We start from the raw sequence: 23105 nt of genomic DNA on the forward strand, positions 1-23105 counted from the left end.
TAAGAGGAGACCTTTAAAAAGTAAGGTTGCAGTTACCAGCTGCCAGCAGACATTATTTTGAGAACGGCTGGTGGCATCCAAGTCTGACACAGCTCAGAAAACTCAAGTTCTTAGCAATACAGGGACTTGCCTGAAATCACACCCACAGTGTCATCTAGTTATTTTCTTGGATGTCTAAACCATAGCTACTCCATTTTGACTTTTAATTGTAATATTCCCCTCAATAGCCAAAGCAGATGTTGCCATTAATGATGTTAGTGTTTCTCTAGGTATGAGAAGATGCAAGAATCTGGGCCCATAAAATCTTCTCCTGAAAATATCTATCTATATCTATCTGAAGACCTGTTCTGCCAGTTTTTCCCAGAGCACAGAGTGCCTCATTCCTGTTCTCCACTCTGAACTCCTTTTCAGGGGGTGTTGAAGGTCAGCAGCTGCAGCAGCTCATGATTTAATCTTTGTAGAGGCAGACAGCAAGTGCCAATGGCAAGCGCCAATTTCCAGTCAGCAGGGCTCCTTCGTGGTCATAAATTTGACCATGGTTTGGGGGGCATTTCATGACCATTTCATTCCACAGTGCTAGGAATGCTCGTTCCCAGGCCTAGCAAAGTGTTTTCAGAGTTTAAGTTTAAATCTTACTCTGTAGAATAGTATAGCCAAAAATTTTAAAACAATAAAGCAGAAAACATAACCACCCCACTGGTCCTGTAACGTAAAACCTTTAATCCTCAGTTCATATGCAACAGTATTATCTAGGTTCACAGTAAGGACATTGGTAGATACTGGTGCCTACCTTGAGATTGACATAGCATTACTAAAAATCTAAGTTTACACTTTGACCAAATTCAGGACATTCACATTAATTTGAAAAGCCAAAAATAAAACATACTACACAGCAGGCTGCACCTGATAATGAAACACTTTATTCTGCATCAAGGTATCTGGAAAATGAAGCTGCATTTGGGGCACATTACAGATGAGGAATGATCCATATGTGGTGAGTACAAAACTCAATTACAACAGAATTATTTCCTAGTATTACCAGATACTCCATTACCAATGCTTAATTGAAAGTAAAACATGATTTGCCACACTAGAAGGCTAGAAGTGAAACATGACAGAATTTAAACAGGCAGATATAAATGTAGCACCTATCTGTATTTAAAAAAAAAAAAAAGTTGGAAAAATCAAATACTGAGGAAGAGCTCTGGCCTTAAGCACATTTTACCCAAAATCCAACCAGAAAGCCAGTCCATTACTTTTTTTTAAAGCAATTCATTGTATGGAAGAAAATGATGAATGCTAGATGAATTCAGTGACAAAAAGGGCACTTTTTGGCTAAAACTACAAAATAAACTGATTTTCTGAAAACATTTAGGAAAACATTTCAAGTCATTTTCAAAATGTTTAAATGATACAGTGATCTTCAGAAAAACTTATACCTAGTCTGTAGAAATTCATCTTGAAATACAAATGAAGCAAAATGATTTAAGGGTTATTATATATGCCCTTCAGATTAGTATAATATGACGACTGATCATTTAATGAACAAAAGAAACAATTCTGAGAGCAGTGTGGCCTTGAAGACCACCCACACCCACATGACTGTACACACCAGGCTTTGCCATCAAGTTAGGGAATGGGTGAATGCGTTCAGTATCAAAGGTCAAATGTATTGTATCACAGTCACTCAAATTATATTCCAAAAGTTGTTCTTGTATTTTTCTACCTTTTGACTTATTTTCAAATAACTGGTTGCAGAGAATGCAGAAATCCTGCTGCAATTTATGTAATATTCTAGGTGGCCTTTCATTCTTCTTGATTTATCATTGCTTAAAATCTTCAAAATAGCTTAGTGTGAGGCTCATGACAGTGCCTGGCACGGGCAGATGTAGCCTTTTTATTGCCTTTAAACACTGTCACACCGTCTGACTGCCCCATTGGTCTTCACAAAGCAATTCTTTTGGGGTCTGCTCCAAGCATAGACCAACTGATCTGAAATATATTGGCAAACTAAGCATCCTGTAAGGCAAGCTGAAGCTTTCTTCTTACCAATCAATTTAAAGTTCACAGGAGCTGCATGTCTCCATAGATACACTTGCTTTAGGTAGTGATAGTCAAAAGCACAAAGCATTTATGCATTCAATCACATAGCCAAACAAAAAAACCCTGAAGTCTCCTGAAGCCATTTATTAAAACTAGCCGTTCCAAAACCTCCTGCAGCCACTTTGCTCTGTTAGTACCATCAAAAACTTCCCTACCATAAACAAAAAAATAAATGGTATTTGCTGCTCTCCAAATTATAGGCACTGCTCCGTATCACTGAACATTTACTGGATTTTCCAACTAATAACTGTCAAAAGCCTCAAAAAACCTGAAATTAATTTTCCAGCTTTACTGTCACCAGCCAGAAGTAAAATTTTTTTCTCAGTTATTTGCCTGTTAGCTAATTTTATTTTTTAAAAAACAGTTGGACTTACCTTTATAAAGTATATAAAATTTTCAGAAAAAAACAAAACAATTTTGCTTTCATTGCATTACTGAATACCTGAGGTAGTTGAGTAAAAATGCACATTTAATACCCCTGCCAACACCATTCAGCACTTCCCTTAGGTTATTTGTGTTAGTGTTAGATAAAACTGAGAACAGTTTTTCTATGCTAATAGCTTAACATTTAAGTTCTTGTAATAATTCTATTCTGATCCAATTTTAACAATTGGACATAGGAGCAATCTATTTTTATTTATTTGATGAATTTAGTAAATGCACCATTAAGCCAATTTCTGGCATTATGGGGGAATGAATATTAAGAAAAATTAGAATATTTGTTATACTGAGAATACAACAAAAGGGAAGTGCAGAGCTCCTCTCTTTCCCTCCCTCACCCCCTAATTTTTTTCTTTTTTTAAAGCTGGGTGTCATACATTTCAGAGAGCATAAAGTATACATTCTCACAGAGACAGGAGTTCAAAAGTTGCCTGGTCCACAGAAACAACCGGCTAGGTAAAAACTTGTGCATGTGATTCTGGATAGGGGTTCAGCGCCCGTCTGTTGGTTAAGCAATCTGTCTTTGGTTTGGCATCTGCCTCTGTGGTGGGCTGTCTCCTGAGCCTTCACTTCCGTCTTGACTGAGGTGGTCCACTTTGCAGAGCTTTCTGCTGTTGGTGCTGCTTTACCTGAGTCAGAATTTCCTGAATTTTTCTCTGGGCAACCTGCAGTAGGAGAGAGCTTTGAAATTTCTGCCTGATCAAGTATGACCAAAAGTTAATTTACTCTTCCATTTCAACAACTTCAAATTGAAATTTATTTGAAGATTAAAAGATACATACTTAATAGTTTCCTAGCAGAGTCTCTGAAATCACCTGCTAAAAGGGGGATTAAAAGTGTTAAGCACCAAGCAGCCTGAAATATTTATATGACATGGGGACACGCATGGGAGGAGGCTCACTCAGGAAGAAGAAAGCAGCAGAAGAGCTCACTTATCACACTGGAGCCCACTTGCCTGGCAAGCATAGAAGTGACCAGTTATTTTGACGACCACTTGGTCATTCTCGTCAGGCGTCTGGTCACGAGGGACAACAACTTCTGCGCTTGACAAATTCTGGAGCTCATTCACCTGAAGGAGATAAATACAAATCATGTTAAGTGGAGTTGTTCTTTTTTTTTTTAAATTACCATTTCCTTACTATGTACCAAAATACTGAGCTTTGGCTTTATAATCTCATCTAATAATACTAATAATTCTATCCGTTTATTAGTATTGTCCCTATTTCAAGATAATTAAAACTAAGCCTTAGTGAAAGAAACTGATTTGCCCAGAGTTGCGTAAGTTAATGACAAAACCAGATTTAACCCCTGAAAATCTGTTTTCAAAATACACACTTTCAATCACTTCAGAATTGTAAATAGCTTTGCAAATGACTTGGAAGTTTTATGTGTTAAAGAGAAACTGGAAACCATTTGCTTTTTTCAGTTACAGAGGTATAAGTTATAAATGTAGATGAAATTTTTTAAAGTTTCTTTTCATGTCCTTGTTTGCACAATAAAAGTAAAAAGCTGATGCATATCAACAGAAAATGCAAAATGCCCCTTATAAATATGAGACAGTTCTCCCATACAAAGTGGTCTGAAAGAGAGGCACTGCTTTCACTGGTAGCTGACACCAACACTCAGGAGGAACAAAAGGCAATCTTCTCCAAACCTTGGCCCGGGCGGTCCTGCTTTTTATAAGTTAGCCAAAATTTAGGGACTTGGAACTCCTAAGTACCTTTCAACGCTTTCCCTTTCATACCACTGCACAGGTTTTGCTGAAGTACTTGCCGTTTTGCCTCCTTTTCCAATAACTCTGCCAGCAGCAAAGGATGGCACTCTGATGTGAGCTTCAAGTTTCACCTCTTCTTTAGGACTAACAAAGTTTTCTTCTTTAATTTTTCCATAAATTCTTCCCTGAGCCTACAGATGAGAACATATCTCATCAGTGTCATTCATGTAGGAAACGCAAAAAGGTCCATTAACTTTAAAGATGGCCCGGATCCACTGGAACAGACCTTTGCAGTGATACATCTGCATTTGATAGATTGTGGAACGTTGCACAAGAGGTGGAAAAGTAAGGAAGTCCTAGAAAAGGTTGACAACAATAATAACTATACATCACAGATGAGGCAATTGAATGATTGATGAAATAAGATTAAACCATATTCTTCTGACAAAAACGGTTAAAGGCAATAAGTTAGCAGTCAGCCTAACTAAAATAAATAAATTTTTGCAAATGACCATTTGCTTTCCAGACTTGAAAGGTAAAACCTCTCCTGCTGGCAGTAAGATAGTAACTGCATTTTTCTTGAGTAAGAGACTTCAGAGGAACTACAGAGCCACCTATTTGAGGCTCACAAGAAGCCAAGCCGATGTCTAAATGGGCCAGCAAGGAATTTTCTAGTTAAACATTTCTTCATCTTAGCCAGATGGTTTCTACTTCGACTAAGGCTACAAAATCAAGTTAACATGCACATCTGACAGTTACAGTCAAACATATCCTGTCACTTGCTGCATACAACTAGAAGTTATACATAGTATACCTCTCCTATTATGTACAACCATTAATTTGCTCTGGTATACACCAAAGGAAAAAGAAGTCAGAGTTGGTTTCATCTGACAAGCTGCCACAGCAGAGAACAAAAACAAAAGTACCCAACACGTTTTCATTGGTGCAGAAATGATAAGCTCATTTTAGGGGGTTACAGCAAAAAAAATCCATCTTAGTACCCTATCTTCCATTCATCCTCAAAGTCTCAGGCCACAGATGTAGCTATCAACACAGTCAAAGGATGCAATGGATATACATTGTCCTCCGAAACAAGCTCTTGAATTCATAAGAAAAAATATGGGTTAGGAGGTTTACTATTACTTAGATGTCTAAAATAAAATAATTTATTTGTAATTATCACTGATCACATAAATGACATTTAAGCATTATAGCTTTTCTTAAACGTCCCATTTAAGACAACTGAACAACACAGGCATAGGAGGATACAGGGAAACAAACTCTGAATTCCCCAGCATACAAGCATTATGAAAATTGCTAGACAGTTAATTCCATTTATAGGATAATAAGACCATAATTGATGTTTGTATTTATCTTTTAGTATTTCAAACTAAAAGTGACTGGCTCTGTAAGTCTGGGATAGGAAGCAGTTGTCAGCATCTCTAAGTTTTGATCTGAACTGCCTGGAACCACAGGGCTGGTATGAGGAAGTACATTCCTTGACCCAAGTTTGAGTCTAGCCAACTGTACCCCACATCTCAAAGCACCTCCTTTTGTTTCCTGTTCTTCCTATAAATGAAGTGAAAAAAGCTTTGGATTTTTAGTGAAAAATGGCCCATGGAAAAATAGAGGTCAAAGAAAGTGATGGTTTAAAAGGAGGGAAGAGGTGGGCACTTGTTAACTTAAGAGAAGTAAGGCTTAAGGTTAAAGAGTTACCCTGTTAACACAGCTGCTAAGTGGTAGGAACAAGACAGGGGTTTTGGATAAATTACACTGAATTGAGTAGCTGCTTTTACCTGTGACAAACAAGACACCCTACTGAGTTTTATGAGAGAAATCACATACTCAAAGGTATATTTGTGAATTTGAGGATCTGGCAGGGTCTTAGTCTGATTCATCCCGAGTCTGCTCGGCACCACCACCAGCACATTTATGTTGTACTTACTATGTGTCAGGCACTATTCTAAGTAATTCACATATTGTTTAAACCTTATATATTGTTTAAACCTTAGAACCTTGTTTAAACTTTGTGGGTGTTTTTAACCCCGATTTTATAGATAAGGAACTAGGCGGAGAAAGGTTAAGTAACTCGCCCAAGGTCACACCACTGGTAAATGGTAGAGCTGGGATTTGAACCAGCAGCCTGGCTACCAAGTCTCTGCTCTTCATCACCCTGCTACACCACCTCTCAGGACACGGTGGGAGGCATTCCAGCCCCAAAGGCCCCAAACCCCAGTATGACCAATGGTTCACACCAGGACAAATGCCGTAAGAGTTCCTGCCATTTCTACCTCTAAAATTCAAAAGATTAGAGTGGCTTGTTGACCGACTGTGGACAAGGGCTAACAGTTAACCCAAGGGTAAGAGCAAACGGGGACATTTTAATTCAAGGTTGAGGCCTCTCTGGGACAAGAGGAAAAACTTGAGAACAGCAAGGCATGTGAATCAGACTTGTAAATTTCAGTCTTAAGGTCTCACCTTCACACATGCTAACAGGGCATTGAGCAAATTCTCCTTTGGGAGACAGGCAAAACCAACAACCATTACAGAACTCTCAAAATTGAACAAAGGCTTTGGTTTATTTTTAAAGTGTAATTTGCGGTATGTTTCTACTCTGTTCTTAGTCTTAGAAATTTCCATTGAGAGATTCTTTCTACTGATTATTATTTACAGGAGAAGCCAGGTTACGGAGTTTCCGAAAAGAAGACATCCATTCATTTGTTACCTGTGCACACACTCCAGAGCACATACCTTGAACTGAGCCTCTGGTGGCCCAGTGATAATCACCATCCTCACTTTAGCATCTGGTGCTTCAGCTGGAGCGATCTGTAACAGACCCAGTAATGGGTTATGACACTTTCAGGTGCCACTAATAGAAATGTTACACCAACCAGCCTGTCATTTTGCACATGACTTACTGAAATGTAGAATGAAAGCCTTCTGGAAGGTAGTTACAAAGAGGCAGTGATTAATGTGGATTCATTAGTTATGGCTCCTGCCATATACTGTGTACTTACACTGTGCCTGGCCCTAATGTAAAAGTCCAGATGCAACCTCTACCTAACCCTCACTATTTCCTGATGAGGTACTGCCTCATGGAGAGACCAGAGGCTGGAGAAGGTGAGTCACCTGGCCCATGATCACACAGGCCAGTGGAGCTGGAGGGAGAGCTGGGTCTGGCTCTGCCGTCACATTCCTCGTCACTACACCAGTGGGTGCTCAAAGGGTGGTCCTTGGCCCATGCGCATCACAACACCCTGGGCCTCCTGTATGTGCACAAAACTGCTAGGTTCCCCAGTCTAAGACTACTGGTACATTCCCCCAAAGTACGCTCGCTGGAGTAACATATGGAATAAACTAACATTAATTTGGCAGAAGAAAAGTAAACTCAGACTTTTCTATTTTGGCAGAGCGTGTGAAATCACACAAAAAGCCTGGGCTGGGGAAATGTTGCAGAGACTGTTGAAGGGAGAGGAAACCAGCATTCCCCTAGTAAGAAAGAATTTGGGGAGTTGGCTGGTAGGAATTGTTTTAAAAGAAAAAATTTTGCTAGATATTTGCTGTGCAAGAAGCAACTCCCTATAGTAAATAATGAGAATAGGAAGCAAAAAATACAATAAAAGCCATCCCAACTACCACTCAATATGATCACTGTCAATTACTTATAGTCTAGTAGGCCCTTCCACACACGTTTATAATCAAAACAATGTTTTTTTACTTTTAATAGACTCATGCTTTCTCCCTCCCTCAAAATAAAGCTAACATTTCTGTTACTTAGACCCAAATTAATACTATTCCTACTTTATGCTGGGCACTAATTTTGAGTCTGTAAAACAAGCCAATAATTACTTCCTTTTAGACCACACTCTTAGAATTAGTCACAGGAAACCCCAAAAAGAAGGTATCATTCTTCATCTTTCTGACTAAGGTTTGGTTTTTTTAAAAAGGATCTTTGTCAACACTGGTGATAGAGGGCTGGGGCTGAGGGCACTCGTACACTGAGGTTAGGAGTACAAATTGCTATAATCTCTCAAAAGACTGAAAAAAGCACATGCCCTGTGACTCACCAAATCCACTTTTAAAGGATGAGGTTATATATGACAATTTGACCAAAAGAACTTTGTCTACCCCTGTGCAGGATAAATTAGGAACAATCTTAATGTCCAGTAAGTTAACACAAATGATTATGGTTTGGTAATACCAAATATATGCCTATTAAAGTAAGTACATACATGGAAATGTACATTATGGAAATCTAGCAAAGTGTTAGGAGTGCTGATGAATCTTTCAGATTATGCATGTTTCAGACTTCCTGGAAACAAAAATATTTTAACCTCATCATAAAACCTTCATTAAAGCCAGAAAGAAAAAGAGCCGAATGTCTATAAATACCCAATTCTTCTTGTTCATGAAATGTTTGTTGCAGTTTTTCCAAAACAAAGCTGCTAGGTTCTTTTTGCATGTGTGAGCATGTTTTAAAGATTAACTCAGTAATCAGGAAACTTAACAGGATGGTAAAGTTAGTTCACTGCTTGGTCTTTTATCATGTCTTTTCCTTTACCCATTTATTTATTTTGGCTGCATTTTCTGCTCACGTATTTTGTTATCTTTTGCTACAAGAGAGAATATGAGGGCTTTCCTGTGTGTTTTGCTTTTTTATTAACTGTGTAGTTTACATACAGTAAAGCTCACTCCTTTGGTAACAAATTCTGTCACTCAAAATTTCGTCATGCTGCCTTTGTTTTCAACCCCTCCACCTCAAACTCTTGGCAACCACTGATTTTTTTTTCTCCATTTCCATAGTTCTGTCTTTTCCAGAATTTTCATATAAGTGGGATCATACAGTATGTGGCCTTTTTGAGTCTTCTTTCTCTTAGCATAATACATGTGATTCACTCAAGTTGTTGTATCGATAGTTCCCTCCCTTTTACTGCTAAGTAATATTTATTATATAGATGGGCCACAGTTTATGCATTTGCCAGCTGATGAACATTTGTCCCAGTTATAAATAAAGATACTATAAACATTTGAGTGCAGTGTGGTTTTTTTGGTACTATATTCAAATTAAAAATTTCATAAAATATTTATAAAATTGGACTTCCCTGGTGGCACAGTGGTTAAGAATCCACCTGCCAATGCAGGGGACACGGGTTCAAGCCTTGGTCCAGGAAGATCCCACATGCCGCGGAGCAACTAAGCACGTGCGCCACAACTTACTGAGCCTGTGTGCCGCAACTACTGAAGCCCGCGCGCCTGGAGCCTGTGCTCCGCAACAAGAGAAGCCACTGCAATGAGAAGCCCGCGCACCGCAACGAAGAGTAGCTCCCACTTGCTGCAACTAGAGAAAGCCTGTGCGCAGCAACAAAGACCCAACACAGGCAAAAATAAAAAATAAAATTATTTACATAAATATTTATAAAATATAACCAAAATAAACCCCGCAATAGACTGATGTTTTCCTGAAGAAAGCTATGACTTTATCAAGCCTTTGTCAATTTGTATATTCCTTAAAAGGACCACAGCCTTGATTGTTCGAGCAGTAAATAGCATCATTTGGAAGTGTGGGGGACCAAAGCCACGCCCAGGGAAGATGAGCTAAAAGGAATATATATCCAGGGATGCGATGGGGCAGAACCACCATTCTAACGCTGAATTGCATATCTGCAGACTACCTTTTCTGGAGAGAGAATTTAACTTACCTTGTTTAAGCTAGTGTTGTTTGTTTGGAGTTTTTTGTCACACACTTATGTAACCCCAGTATAGACTGCCACATTCAATTCAAACTACAGAGTGGCAGGAAGACTCACATTTCTGTAACTTGCTGTCCTTAAAGCACCAGGGGAGCCACAGCTGGCAGAACAGTACCTTAATAGAAGCTCCTGCAAAGCGAGAAAGCTGTTTGATGTGTTGTCCCTGCTTGCCGATGATGGCGCCGACAGACAGGGCTGGGATGAACAGATGAACAGTCTCTGTTTCTGACTGCTGTTGGAAAAGAAAGACAGGACATACATGCTTACTGGATACAAATCAGGCTGTATCACTGGCATAGGGATAGGGGCATTCTCATACTGTTGGAAATATGAGGAGAGTTTTAGGAAAAACCACCACAGTAAGTTGGTATGAGTTTACCTAACAGGTCGAGAAGATCTCACATTCATCCTGGAAGTGTTAGCATTTAAAACATCACTTTTCTCTACAATTTTTCCTCAAGTTTACAGATTTAGAACAAATTTTGTGCCACTTAATATTGGTCCACCAAATGACACCACCACTCTTTACCACACAACAATTCCTAGTGGCAATAACAGCTCCCTCTTCTCCCCGTAAGCTCAGCGTGGAGGCAGAGAGCACGGAGCCCTGAGCGCCACAGACCTCCAGAGGGACCCTGATGCTCAGCGGCAGGGGCCATTCCACTTACTTGTCCCTCCTTAGCAGAGGCTGTTCCATATGACGTGGTTTACTCACACTATTCGGTAGGAATTTTTTCTACGTCTTTAGTTTCCTTCCTCTGAAGCAAAGTTGTTTTTTTTTAATAAATAAAAACACTAGTAATAACAGAAGGCTGGTCTGGTTCTTTAAATAAAAGGAAAACCTTTTGCCAATTTACCAATTATAAACATGGAATGAGAAAAAGGAAAGGATATCACACAAGACAAAACTAAGATAGAACAATGTCAATAAATCTGAACATGTCCACGACTTGCTTAGAATTACCAAAATCAATCAGAAAAACTTACATTGACCAAATAACTGTTAACCCTGCAATCAACTAGTTACCTAAATAAAGTGCCAAGCCCAAATAGATTTGATTTTTTGTTTTCAAGCCAGACAGGAAGAATGACAAAAACCCAGTGAAAGGAAAATAGGAAACTAGAAAAGGACAGGCAGACTTGTTTCATGGAGGAAAGTGTATGAAATAAATTAATAAACGGGTGCCTACTGCAAATAACATGTTCTCATTTGCTTTTTTACTTTAATAACCTTGGATATCTTCCTGTGTCATTCCTATGTCCCTACCTCATTCTATGAACTGTATTCCTTCAGAGGGAGACACAACAGCGGATCAATCTCATCCCTGTTATGTATGTGTATAGTTTTCAATTGTCAACTAACGCATGTAATGCCGCAATCAAATCTTTGTACAAAAAAATTTTGTGCCCTTGTACAAATACCTCTACTGCATAAATTCTTAGCACTACTGAGTCAAAGGGCCTGAACACTTAAAACTGATAAATATTATCGAATTATCATACAGAAAGGTTCCCTATCATACAGAAAGGTTCCCACTCAGTCCACACAGAATGATGGAATTCCAGTTAAGACATTCATGGAACATTTGAATGCTACCTTTGTGTTTTTTATGAGTAGTGGAAGATGGGTAAAAAGCATGCTGAGGTAACCTCAGGCTTAAGAGGAAGATAACTGTGATCAGGGGGCAGGTGTGCATAGCAATCCTTTGTGGTGAGAGTTTGTGAGTTTCCTCATTTACACCTCACAACTGATCCAACTGATAGAAACTAAGAGCATTACCATTTTAAAGATGAGAAAACCGAGCCAGAGAGATTACTTGCACAAGGTCATATAATGACTGGTGTTGGAGCCAAGATTTAAACCTGGGCTTCTCTAGCTCCTAAAAGCCATGTTCACAAAAAATGAGTATATACCCCAATTCCAACAGCTATGGGTGTACTCTGCAATATACATAGAGCTGCAGGAATGACTGTTAAGAAAAAAATCCAGTAGAGCTCTCAGGGAAGTGCTCCCTTCCCTGGTTGTATCACTCTTCTCTCCATCTGTGTTGGTTTGACTTCTGTGAGTCAAAAAAATTTGTTAATGTGTAGGTGGTAAAAGCTTAAGCCTTTGATCATCAACATGCTGAAAGGGGTATCAGAGACAGTCCATGAACATTTTTATTTTGAAGAATAAGGAAAACTAAAGATTAAGAATGATGTAAAGTACTAAATGTAAAATAGCTAGCTAGTGGGAAGCAGCCGCATAGCACAGGGAGATCAGCTGGGTGCCTTGTGACCACCTAGAGGGGTGGGATAGGGAGGGTGGGAGGGAGATGCAAGAAGGAGGGGATATGGGGGTATATGTATATGTATAGCTGATTCACTTTGTTATACAGCAGAAACTAACACCATTGTAAAGCGATTATCCTCCAATAAAGATGTTAAAAAAAACCAAAGAATGATATAAAGAAGGGCAAAAGGTACGAACTTCCAGTTACAAAATAAGTCCTGGGGATGTAATGTACAGCATGGTGACTACAGTTAATACTGTATCGCACATTTTAAAGTTGCTAAGAGTAGATCTTAAAAGTTCTCATCACAGTTAAGAAAATGTTTGTAACTGTGCGGTGATGGATGTTAACTAACTATACTTACTGTGGTGATCATTTTGCAGTGTATACAAATATTGGATCACCTGAAAATGTTGTACATCAATTATACCTCAATTTAAAAATTTACCAAAAAAGATGAGTTTAATTGAATCACCAAAAAAGAGGACAAGATGCTCTACTAGACCAAGGAAAAGAAATCAACAGGTTTGTTGTCTCACCTGCAATACATCCATCTTAAGCATGTGTAAGACACTTTTAACTGAAACTTAAGGGTTTCAATGTTTGTTTCCACTATGAGAATAAAATAACCACATCACAGAAAAGTTGTCCAAAAAAAATCCCCAATTCCTTCATCTTTCCCTGACAGTTATTTTGCTGTATCTGAGGATGCTATTTTAAAGACCTTTAGAAAGTTTGGTTTCCAATTTTTCACCAATTTGTCTAATGCTGCAATCAAATCTTTAAACATAAATCTTGTGCCCTTGTACAAATAATTCTAAGGTTTTATGTAATAAAAATGCTAGATCAGAGGATGAACATTTAAAATTGATATTTCCAAATTCTCATGCTAATTAATTTATCTTAGGGTGAATAAATGTGTAAAAGACAGGGGGAAGTCATTTTGGTTCGAAACATGCCTTTCACACTTACAAATATTAAGCAGTGTGTGGTTCTAGACCCCATGTCTCATTTCCCACACATAAAAATCATCTGAACTCTGCTCTTCTAAGTCTCTTCCTTTATCTGTAACCACACCCCACCATGTACCTCCTTATTTCCTATACAAGTTAATCTAAAATTCAACTCCAGAAAATATTCTTGACAAAAACCATTGTACATTTTGTTTCTTCAGCATCTGTATAAATAGATGTGCATACTATATTCTTTACAAATTGGTATATCTTTGGTATGTTTCCTAGGATGTTGTAACACACTGCAGGCCTTAATACAGCTGTCAGTCTAATGAAGATTCCCTTGGGGCTCTGTAAGCATTCTTGGAACACACATACCAGAAGAGGTTTTGCCTTCCCACTGAACTCTTGACTGTGGATATTTGTGAAAGAGGCCTATCCGGCACAGCTTGGCCAAGTCAACTTCTACTGCTATTCATCAGCGAAGAACAACCAAATGGAAATACTGAAGAATGAAATAATTTTAAGTCATAAGAACAACGCCTCTCTTTTGAAAGCACTGTACCTCACAGCCTGCTAGGGTGTTATGCAATTACCACATACCATTTATTGCAGAGGGACACTTTAAGGCCTCTCTTATTTTAATAACTGGACAGAAATGAATTAATGCTGACATTGCCCATAAACTGTGCTCAATGTTAGTATCAATTTATTTTGTCATTCTGGTCCTTATATTAAAACTGGTATGTTAATCTGAACCAATTTTTTAAAGTAAAGATAGGATCTAACTATTTTATCTCACTGAGAACATCCATGTAATGTTCTTCCGAATAATAAACTTTTTTTTAGGGGGGTGGGAGGAGTCAGGGGGCTGGCAGTAATAAAGACCTAAGGATCAGACTAAATCTAATGTGTAACTCACCCAGGTCTGCCCCATTGTATTTTGCCATGACTATATAATTATTTGCTTTCTGGGCCATGTTCCAGAAATAGTTTATGCTGCTTACAAAATACACAAAATCTAGAAAGTTAAGACAAGGGAGGTGAAGAAATATGAGCATAGGGACCTCAACAGAAAAGATAAAACCAGAAATGCTGTTATTATACAAATTTGGCTCTAAGCTTCATAGCAGCTGATTAAAGAAAACAATTAGTTACATGATTTACCACATCTTGAGAAAAACTATTTGTTTAGTAAAAACTACTTTTCCTGGAACTGACCCCAGAGAGCAACTTCTGAATGTCCTCAGAGGCCTAATGTAACAGGCATCATCCTCAGAGCAAAAGTCCCGGAGCCTCACAAATGTAGCCTGAGCACGTCTCCGCCTAGAAGATACCGAGGACCATGGCTACGAGAAAAGCTCACGGGCAGAAAGTGTGCTGTAGTCTCAAAAGTTGAACAAAAGCAAAATCATCTTTCTGATACAGTCATGGATGAGAGGCTATAGATGCTTTTGTTTTACTGATTTTGGGGAGGTGGGGTAGGAGGTAACAAATCCAGTACGGAGATTAAGAGTGAATTTAAAAGTTGAGTGAAGATTTGGAAAAGGAATGGTGGACAGTAGAGAAGGGCTAAAAGGACCAAACTATAATAGAAAGAAGGGGCAAAGACATAAAGGAAGCATCAGTATGCAGACAGAAAAAAGTTCCACACTGGGAGGTTAGAGGGAAGTAAATGAAGCATGCCAGGAGGCGGTGTCCTGGACTGACAGACCGCGGTGTGTACTATTGGCAATAGCACCTTAATGAAAAGGTGACTCATCGGGTGTCTGAAGCCTGATGAAGACGTTTCTAAACGCCACCCAAATCCCTTTGTTCCAGTTCTATATCCACCAAGCACATCCCTGACCATAAATTTCTTTTCAAGGAAACTTTCTTCTGGGAATATAAGGCACCTCGCATAAACATCCTGTCTACTGGACAGTCATTAAACTGACCCATTCTTATATGGGATTCTGTGTAGTAAGCCATGTTTTCAGGATTAGAACACCCAGATAAACATAATTTTTACATATAAAACTAAGAAGCCAGAACAATGGGTTATGTTAAGTCTCTTTCACCTGTGAATCTAAGACTCTGAGATGAGCTTAAAAAAACCGCATCAGCATTACCCTATAGCGTTACACATTCTTTGCATGTAAGTTAATGTTCAGCTGCATTATCCTGAACCCTTCTTCCTAAACTTTCAGAGGTGAAAGATATTCAGGTCACAAGCTGTTTCCCAGTGGATTTCTGCCAGATGCCTATTGGCAAAACTTCCTTTGGACTTCTTGGCAGACCCTACGCTATAGCTTGAAATAATAGAAGAACAAAGCTGCTCAACTGAAAGTTTGCATAACTGGTGAAGGCTGCCAATGAGTAATTCCTAATCATCTATCATGAGGAAATACAAGAATGAGCAAACAGTAAGGTTAAGTGTATTTACTTTGTGGGGAACAGAATCTAAGACATCACAAAGGCACGGCGACATGCATGCCAGCCAACAAGACCAGCCTCCAGGAATCTGGAAGAATGCCAGTGTCTCCCTTTGGCTTGTAAAATACATACTCCTGGGGTTTTTTTGTTTTGTTTTGTTTGTTTTGTTTTAATGGATTTTGGTCTGGAACTGAAATTGGGTTTACTCAACTTCATGACCTGAACAGAATGTTTAAGTTTAAAAAAAAAAAAAAAAAAAAAGGCAAAGAAAGTTTCTCCCTATAACTAAGTAACCAAGACCTCTGAGAGATAATAAATATATGTAACGAGTTATTTACTTTGAAGTTGTTTACTAACAAAAGAGCTGCACCCACAGTAAGAAATCCTAAAGAGTAGGACTACGAGACTCCATGAGAGTCATTTGATCTAACAGTCCCTTTCAAATTATATTTTGTTTCTTAAAGAGCAGTTCAAACTAGGTAAGACCTAAGAAGAAGTGTTCCCCTTTCTTGCCTCTACCATAAGCAGCCAAGTTAGCAATTTTCAGATTACACTATTGTTCTAGAGACTTGGGGAGACTCCGAAGACGCTATCAGAATTACGGAGACAACGGCGCCTGAACTAACGTCTCCCAACCCCAACGCAAGCTGCCAAGACCATCCAGCTATAGATGTTGCTGTGTGCAATGCCAATTCCAGCTCTTACTCTGCTCACTAGCTGCCAAGTGCCTCTTCCCTACTGTTTGAGCATTTCTGAAAGGAGCATTTCCTGTCATTTATAAACTCAAAGTTTGCCAATGAAGTACTGCGTAAGCCAGCTGCTAGGCAGGAAGTAGAGACTTTTGTCTGTTGGAAGAACCAACTCTTTGGCTCTGTGGGAAAAATCAACCTGGCAGGTTCCAGGAAGAAGAGTATGTTTTAGGAGGAGGGATGGGCAAAATTCTGAACTAGCACAGCGACAAGGGATTTATCCAAAGACAGGATGCATCAATTCTACTTTCACGTTACAAAGCAGAAGTGAGAAAACGTGTAGAAAAAAAAAATGAAACTCTAAAAGAGGAAGCAATACATGAAAATAGTCTTTGAACCATTTAGTCATCAAAACCTACTCCTTGCCAGGCAATATATATTTAAAGTAAAAGCAGAGATTTGCTGCTAACCTACAGGAATCAAGGATAAAGAGACTATCTTAGTGAGTAACCTGACTTCTCTGTGAGAGCTTCTGCAGAACAGTAAGCTTCTCAGCAGCAGCTGTAAATGCAATGGAGGAGTATCATAGAGTGCTGAGAGCAAACACCTGCCAACCTTTAATTCTCTAACCCAGTTTTTAAATACAGCCATACCTCAGAGACATTGCAGGTTCAGTTCCAGACCACTGCATTAAAGCGAGTATCACAATAAAGTGAGTGGCACAAATTCTGTTGTTTCCCAGTGCATATAAATTATGTTTATACTGTATACAACTGTCATCTATTAAGTGTGCAGTAGCATTATGTCTAAAAAATGTACATACTTAATTAAAAATAATGCTATTGGGAAAATGGCGCCAATAGATTTGCTCAATGCAGGTTGCTGCAACCTTCAATTTGTAAGAAACAAAATCGAACTCTGTAAAAACTAGTAATGTTTGACCTGAAAGAAGAGTCCTTAGAGATAATTCATTTATCTTGGTTTCTTCACTGCGTGGGTAAGAAAAGAAACCCAGAGCGAAGAGGAGACTAACACAAACAGAGCTGGCTCTTCTCTCTTTCCACCCTTCTCCTTTAGCACCAAGGTACAAACACGTCAGCCACTTCACATCACCTTTAGCTGCGGTGCAAAGCTTTATAAAACAAATCATCAATCTATTCACACTTGATATGAAATTCTGATGTCTATCTTTAGATTAATGGGCTTTGTTACGTAGTTTTTAGGCCCAAAGAGGTTTGAAGTGGCAGATGAGGGGCAGGGGAAGGTGCAAACGTCGCCGACAGCAAAGGCAGAAACACACACACTGCAAGACCACGGCAAAAGCTAAGCACACCTGACAGCCTGGTAGCTTCAAGAACGGGCAAAGGAAATTCTCATTCTCATAGGGATAAAATATGAACAATCTCAGCGATCTGTGTTCTCTGTAGAACTCCAGTCGCATTTTACTCTACATGTATTCTAGGCACTGAGAGAATGGAGTCCCCCACCTTTTCTCCCTGGACATTTCCCTAAATGTGGTGTAGCAGGTACCACTCACAACTTTATGTGATACGAGAGCCAAACAGGAAGGGAGAGATGTAAAAACAAATTCAAGAAGGAAGATCCTAGAATGTTAATTTTATTTCACATGATTGTCTACCTCCAGTTATTATTGTTGATGCAACTGAATTGTGCACTTCTTTCAAAAAAAATTATTGTATACAGTGTCTGCTAGGCTGCATTTATTTTCATACCGGTCTCCTATTTCTGACCTCAGGAAAAATGCAACTCTTAAAGCAAATATAAAAAGGATTATTTCTTAATAATCCACCTGTTTACAAAACAAATAAAAGCTGTTTAATGTTTGCACACAAACACACACATGCACAATAGATTTGTGGGCACGACTGCCTGAGCTGTTTAATAAGTAAAAACATTCAAAGTGGAAAACGTGTCTAGTCTTTACTGACCTTTCAAAGCAGTAAACTTTCAGGTGAAGTTCAAGATGAAGGAAGCCTTTTAAAAATCCTTTCCTTCAACATTTAAAAATAACTAACCTCTTTCCCCCTCCTCAAAGTCTCAAACTTTTCTTTTGATATCTGAAAACATACATTGACAACCCTACCACTCAAGAACTTCAAAAGAAGTAACTCACGGGTCTACTCTACAAAGATAAGAAGGTTCTAGTGACAAGAATTGAAAAGCCTGTGCGGGCTCCTAACTGATGAGAGATCACACGGGGACCAGGTTTTACATTAAGATTTTTCCCAATTAGCATTTAATGTCACACTACTCGAGGGCAACAAAGTCTGTGTCCCTTTGACTTCATCCCCCTCAACCATAAAGAAAGCCAAGGCACATTGTCTTACCTCAAACTGTGGGTAAGGAGGAGTCATAGCTGAAGGGGGCCCTGAGGTGGGAGGTGGCATCCCTGAAGTGGGTGGGAACAGACCCAAGGCATTCAGATTTAATCCAGGAATTAAATGTGCTTGAAGCTGCAATGGTAAAAAGGTCCCTTCATTTTACAATTACAAGATCAAGTGTAAGTGAGCATTTATATGTGATAATATCCAGACTGTGACCTCGTTTTATGACTCAAATTTTAGAACAAAGCAGATGTTCCATGTGATTATACTTGAGTATGTAGGTTATGTCTGTTTATAATTCTTGATATTTTAAAATCCATGTGCCGTCTGCCTCCTCTTTGACCTGAAGCCATGCTAGGTTCCTCAAAGCAGGGAACACAGCTTTCTTGCCTTTACGACCAGCTCACAGCGCTCAGACGTATATGTAATCTGTACACTCTGGGCACACAGTAAATAGAGACTGAAAACCTTGCATTAATTGAAGAAACAAGCAAACAAGATTTGTTCATCGAAGAGCAAACCAGATAGCAGATATTAAGAGATCTTTACGCCATGGAAAAAATTTGGCAGTCATGAGTCTAAAGACCCAAAACAAAATCAAGCCCTTTGGAAATCAGGTCTCATCCCCATGTCTTCTACAACTAAACCGATCTTTGGAATGGATCCAGGAGCCAGAAATGGGATTTTGTTTTGGCTTAATTTGATAAGGGTTAAGGAAATGAGGTGGGGACTACAGAGTTCAGACTTGAGCACACTCAAGAATCTTTTTTAAAGGCCTGTAGGGCTGAATTTACCCCCAGGCGACTCTGAAACATTTGGATGAGCAGTGATAATGTGAAGGAAGGTAGGTAGGCAGCAGTCATGTGGGGGTAAAATGATTAGCATTCCAGGCTCTTCTCACAAAGGTAATATCATTTTTACATTTTCCCTTCTTTTAGGTGTAATGTTTCAGATGACAGGCCCAACTGAGGAACTGTTTTTTAATCATTTACTTGAAAATTCAAGACAGACTTTGGAAACGCTGCATTTTCTGCACCATTCCATCCATTAAGGAATGTCAGCAATGCACTTGCACTACACAGATTGTTTTGTCATTTGAAATTCTTTTATCTCCAAGGTTTATGAGTAACCAAATTTTAAATTTGTATTCGTAACAGTAGCTTTTATATGCACTGTATCTATTATAATCCTAATACGCATGCCATGTAGGCAGTATCCCCATTTTACAGATGAGGAAACTGGTGCTCAGAGAGACCAAATAAGTTGTCCAAGAGAATAGAGGTACAGCTAATAAATGGCTGAGCTGGGATTCAAACCCAGTTCACAGACCGCTAAAGCCCACATTCCTATAATACTATCATCTCCCTCCAACTCACATGGTATGGGAGAGATTAACCTTTTTAAGGGAGGTATTAGCCTTACCTCACAGGTGAGGAAGCTAAGGCTCGAAGTTGGCTAAAATCACAGAGCTAGCCAAGCCTGATGTCAAAGTCTGCGTCTTGCCAACTATCCCAGGGCACTCACCGTGGTGCTAAAAATCGATTAGAAACCACATCTAACAATGACACCATTAAAGGAATCAATGTTAATGCAATTGAAAACATCTTTTGATTGTTCATCAAAATAAAGACATTTCCTTCATATTAAAACTAACATTCATGGAAGCAATATCATTTTCATAAGACTCCCTGATTTTCTTCATTATCTCTTCCTCAGCTTTGGCACATGTTTCCACACTGCCTTTAACCGTAATGGTGCGCTCTGGATTGTACAGCGTCAGTTCCTGCAACCTGCAGATTGAAACAGAGGGGAAAGAAAAAGACTGGAAATTATAGGAGGAAGACAGTTGATAATAGTTCAGCCACAGATGGCAATTAAAACCCAACTGTGGAGGCTGGCAATATGTAAAAGTGGGTGGTTAGACATGATGAAAAATGAGTAAGCCCCAAAAGACATGACTCCAAGAATTGTAAAACTGCATGAGAGAAGAAAATACTGCCCCTCCCACCTTCTCAATAAACATCGCCGAGTGTACACAGTTCGATTAAGTCCATGTTTTAAATAGAGTGCACTTCTTGACCACTTAAGGTGAACTATTTTCACTATTTAACAGTGAAATGTAAAGAAAATGATCGGAGGAATATACAGTTTTAGTGGAAACCAAGAACCAAATGAACATAACCTTTAATAAGTATGTTCCTAGTCTGCACTGACCAATTCAAGGCGTTAACTGGCATTCTCACGCAACTGCATTTTCTGGGTCGCCAAGCAAGGAATAAGCACAGTAATATTCCAAAAGGGCAAGCCAGAATTCACGTGTCTAAACTTATTTTTGACGGTAATTTTAGAATTTAGATTGACGTAGGCTTCAGGAAATAATACAAATCAATCCATTTTGACTAAATTTTAAAAATAGTCCCTCGATGACCATTTAGACAACTAAAAAGTTAGAATGCAACAGCAGTATTCAGAAACTCCCTGCTTGACTCAGCTCCTGCTGAAGTTTCAAAATCCATTCAGGTGACATCTGAGACCACCCTAAGCCTGAGCCAGTCAACAGCCTTGAAGGGAAACCAGTGGGAGATACTTACTATGGAAATAAGACTAAATATACAGATGGAAAGGATACAGAATATTAAGACAGCTCCCCTTCATATTCCTAGGGTTAAAATTCTCATTTTCATTACTAACAAAATGTCTCAAGCTAGACTTGAGCCAGATGAATAGGATATTTTTCCTTAACTTCTTCCTAAACTCGCTAAAAATATAGACATCTACACAATGAAGATGATTTGTCTTAGACTACTTAAACAAGTATATGTCTCATCTCCAGGCTCAACCCACCTCTTCCCTGCCAAGCATTTTCTGTTACAATTTTTAAAATAGTTGCTTCCAGAATAGATTTTAAGATTATTTTCTATTAAAACCCTCCCCTTTCTGAGCATAAAATTCAAGACAGGGTAGGATCATTTGTTATTTTTAACACTGTGCAGTTTTTCCTTTCTTGCCCACAAAGCACAACTCTCCCACTTCCTTTCCACCCCCTTCTTTGAAAACTCCTTACTGCATGAACATATTGCCCCAGTCTTTCTCTACTATTCTTCGACTTTTTGGGGTACTCTGAAGGAAATGAAGGAAAGTCACCCTCAGAAGACAAAGGCCTTTCCATATAATTTCAGAGCACTCATGGCCCTAGACATGGGGGCCAGCCTCCAAATCCCCACTCCCCAGGGATGGGCAGTCTCCTCCCACACTAACTAGAGCCAACATGTCAACAACAATAGAAAAATGGTAAAGAGTGTGACTTCTGAGGCTATGTTATAAAAGACACTGCCGCTTCCGTCTTGCTCTTTCCTAGATCATTCAGTCTGAGGGAAGAGAGCTGCTGTGTCTTTAAGACACCCAAACAGCCCTGTGGAGAGGCCCAGGAGCTGAGGCCTCACTCCAAGAGCCGGCATCAGCTTCTCAGCAACATCAAGAGATCCCCAACCAGAACCACCCAGTTAAGCTGTTCCTGAATTCCTGACCCACAGAAACTAGGTGAGCAATCAATGCTTACCCTCGTCGTCAGCGGTCCAGTGTTGGGATAATCTGTTACACAGCAATGCATAATACACTGGGTTATATATTCCAACTTTGGGAGTATATGCCAGAAAACCTGACCAAGACTTCAGCTAGGAAATACGAACGTAAAGTATTTAGTGCGTCCTGCCTTTTTAGTGGGAACAGATAATGCTTTCACTATGAGTTAGAAACAGATAGCCAGGCAGCAGACTCAGTTTGAGAAATGAAGTATAAGTATGGTGGTACAGGCCAGCTCCAAGAGTTGTAAAATGCTTAATATATAACCTACAGCTTAGAAACGGTGTGTGAAAGTTTTCTGATTCAAAAGAAAGCAAGCCAGCACTTACGGAGATATTGTGATTTTAGTGTCTGTGTCTTGCTCAATTTTTTTAAGGTTTCTTCCTTCCTTACCAATAAGACGTCCTACAAAGTTATTATGGGCTAAAATCTTCAAGGGAATCTCTTCTGTGCTGTAAAGAAAGAAAGAAACAAATAAAAAGGCCATCAAATCAGGGTAAGTAAACCTACTGTAGGGTAAAAAGACAATATTCATTCATTAAACATTTACTTCCTACCTACCATATAGGAAGAATTCTGCTAGGTATAGTTTAAAGTTTGCTGACCATTAGCCTACATTCTAGCAATGCATGAATAGAGGGGGTGAAAAAACACTGACAAGTATTTGGATAGGAGTTAATTTTTAAAAGTTTCCTTTTATTCATCTCAGGGAATGTCTTCCAAAAATGGATTCTGTTAGCTCTTTGAAAACACCTTACTCAAACCCATATTCTGAAACCCTGAGTACCAGAACACCACGTACAAATGCAAACCAGTGTGATTTCAGAATAATTTTAAAAT

General features: G+C 39.0%; 1 protein-coding gene across 1 annotated transcript in view; it reads right to left on the reverse strand.

Moving 5' to 3' along the window:
- Positions 1 to 1261: 1261 nt before the first annotated feature.
- The window catches only part of IGF2BP3 (insulin like growth factor 2 mRNA binding protein 3), a 148698-nt gene continuing 126854 nt past the window's right edge, over positions 1262 to 23105 (reverse strand). Inside the window, exons 8-15 of the mRNA XM_036863772.1 lie at positions 22595 to 22717; positions 20338 to 20473; positions 18687 to 18812; positions 10124 to 10240; positions 7010 to 7084; positions 4318 to 4449; positions 3500 to 3613; positions 1262 to 3209 (exon numbers count right to left, since the gene is read on the reverse strand). Coding sequence (XP_036719667.1) covers positions 3111 to 3209; positions 3500 to 3613; positions 4318 to 4449; positions 7010 to 7084; positions 10124 to 10240; positions 18687 to 18812; positions 20338 to 20473; positions 22595 to 22717 — 922 coding nt within the window. The 3' untranslated portion in view covers positions 1262 to 3110. The remainder of the gene's footprint in view (positions 3210 to 3499; positions 3614 to 4317; positions 4450 to 7009; positions 7085 to 10123; positions 10241 to 18686; positions 18813 to 20337; positions 20474 to 22594; positions 22718 to 23105) is intronic.

This window comes from Balaenoptera musculus, chromosome 9 (genome assembly GCF_009873245.2).
Source record: "Balaenoptera musculus isolate JJ_BM4_2016_0621 chromosome 9, mBalMus1.pri.v3, whole genome shotgun sequence".
Classification (NCBI taxonomy): domain Eukaryota; kingdom Metazoa; phylum Chordata; class Mammalia; order Artiodactyla; family Balaenopteridae; genus Balaenoptera; species Balaenoptera musculus.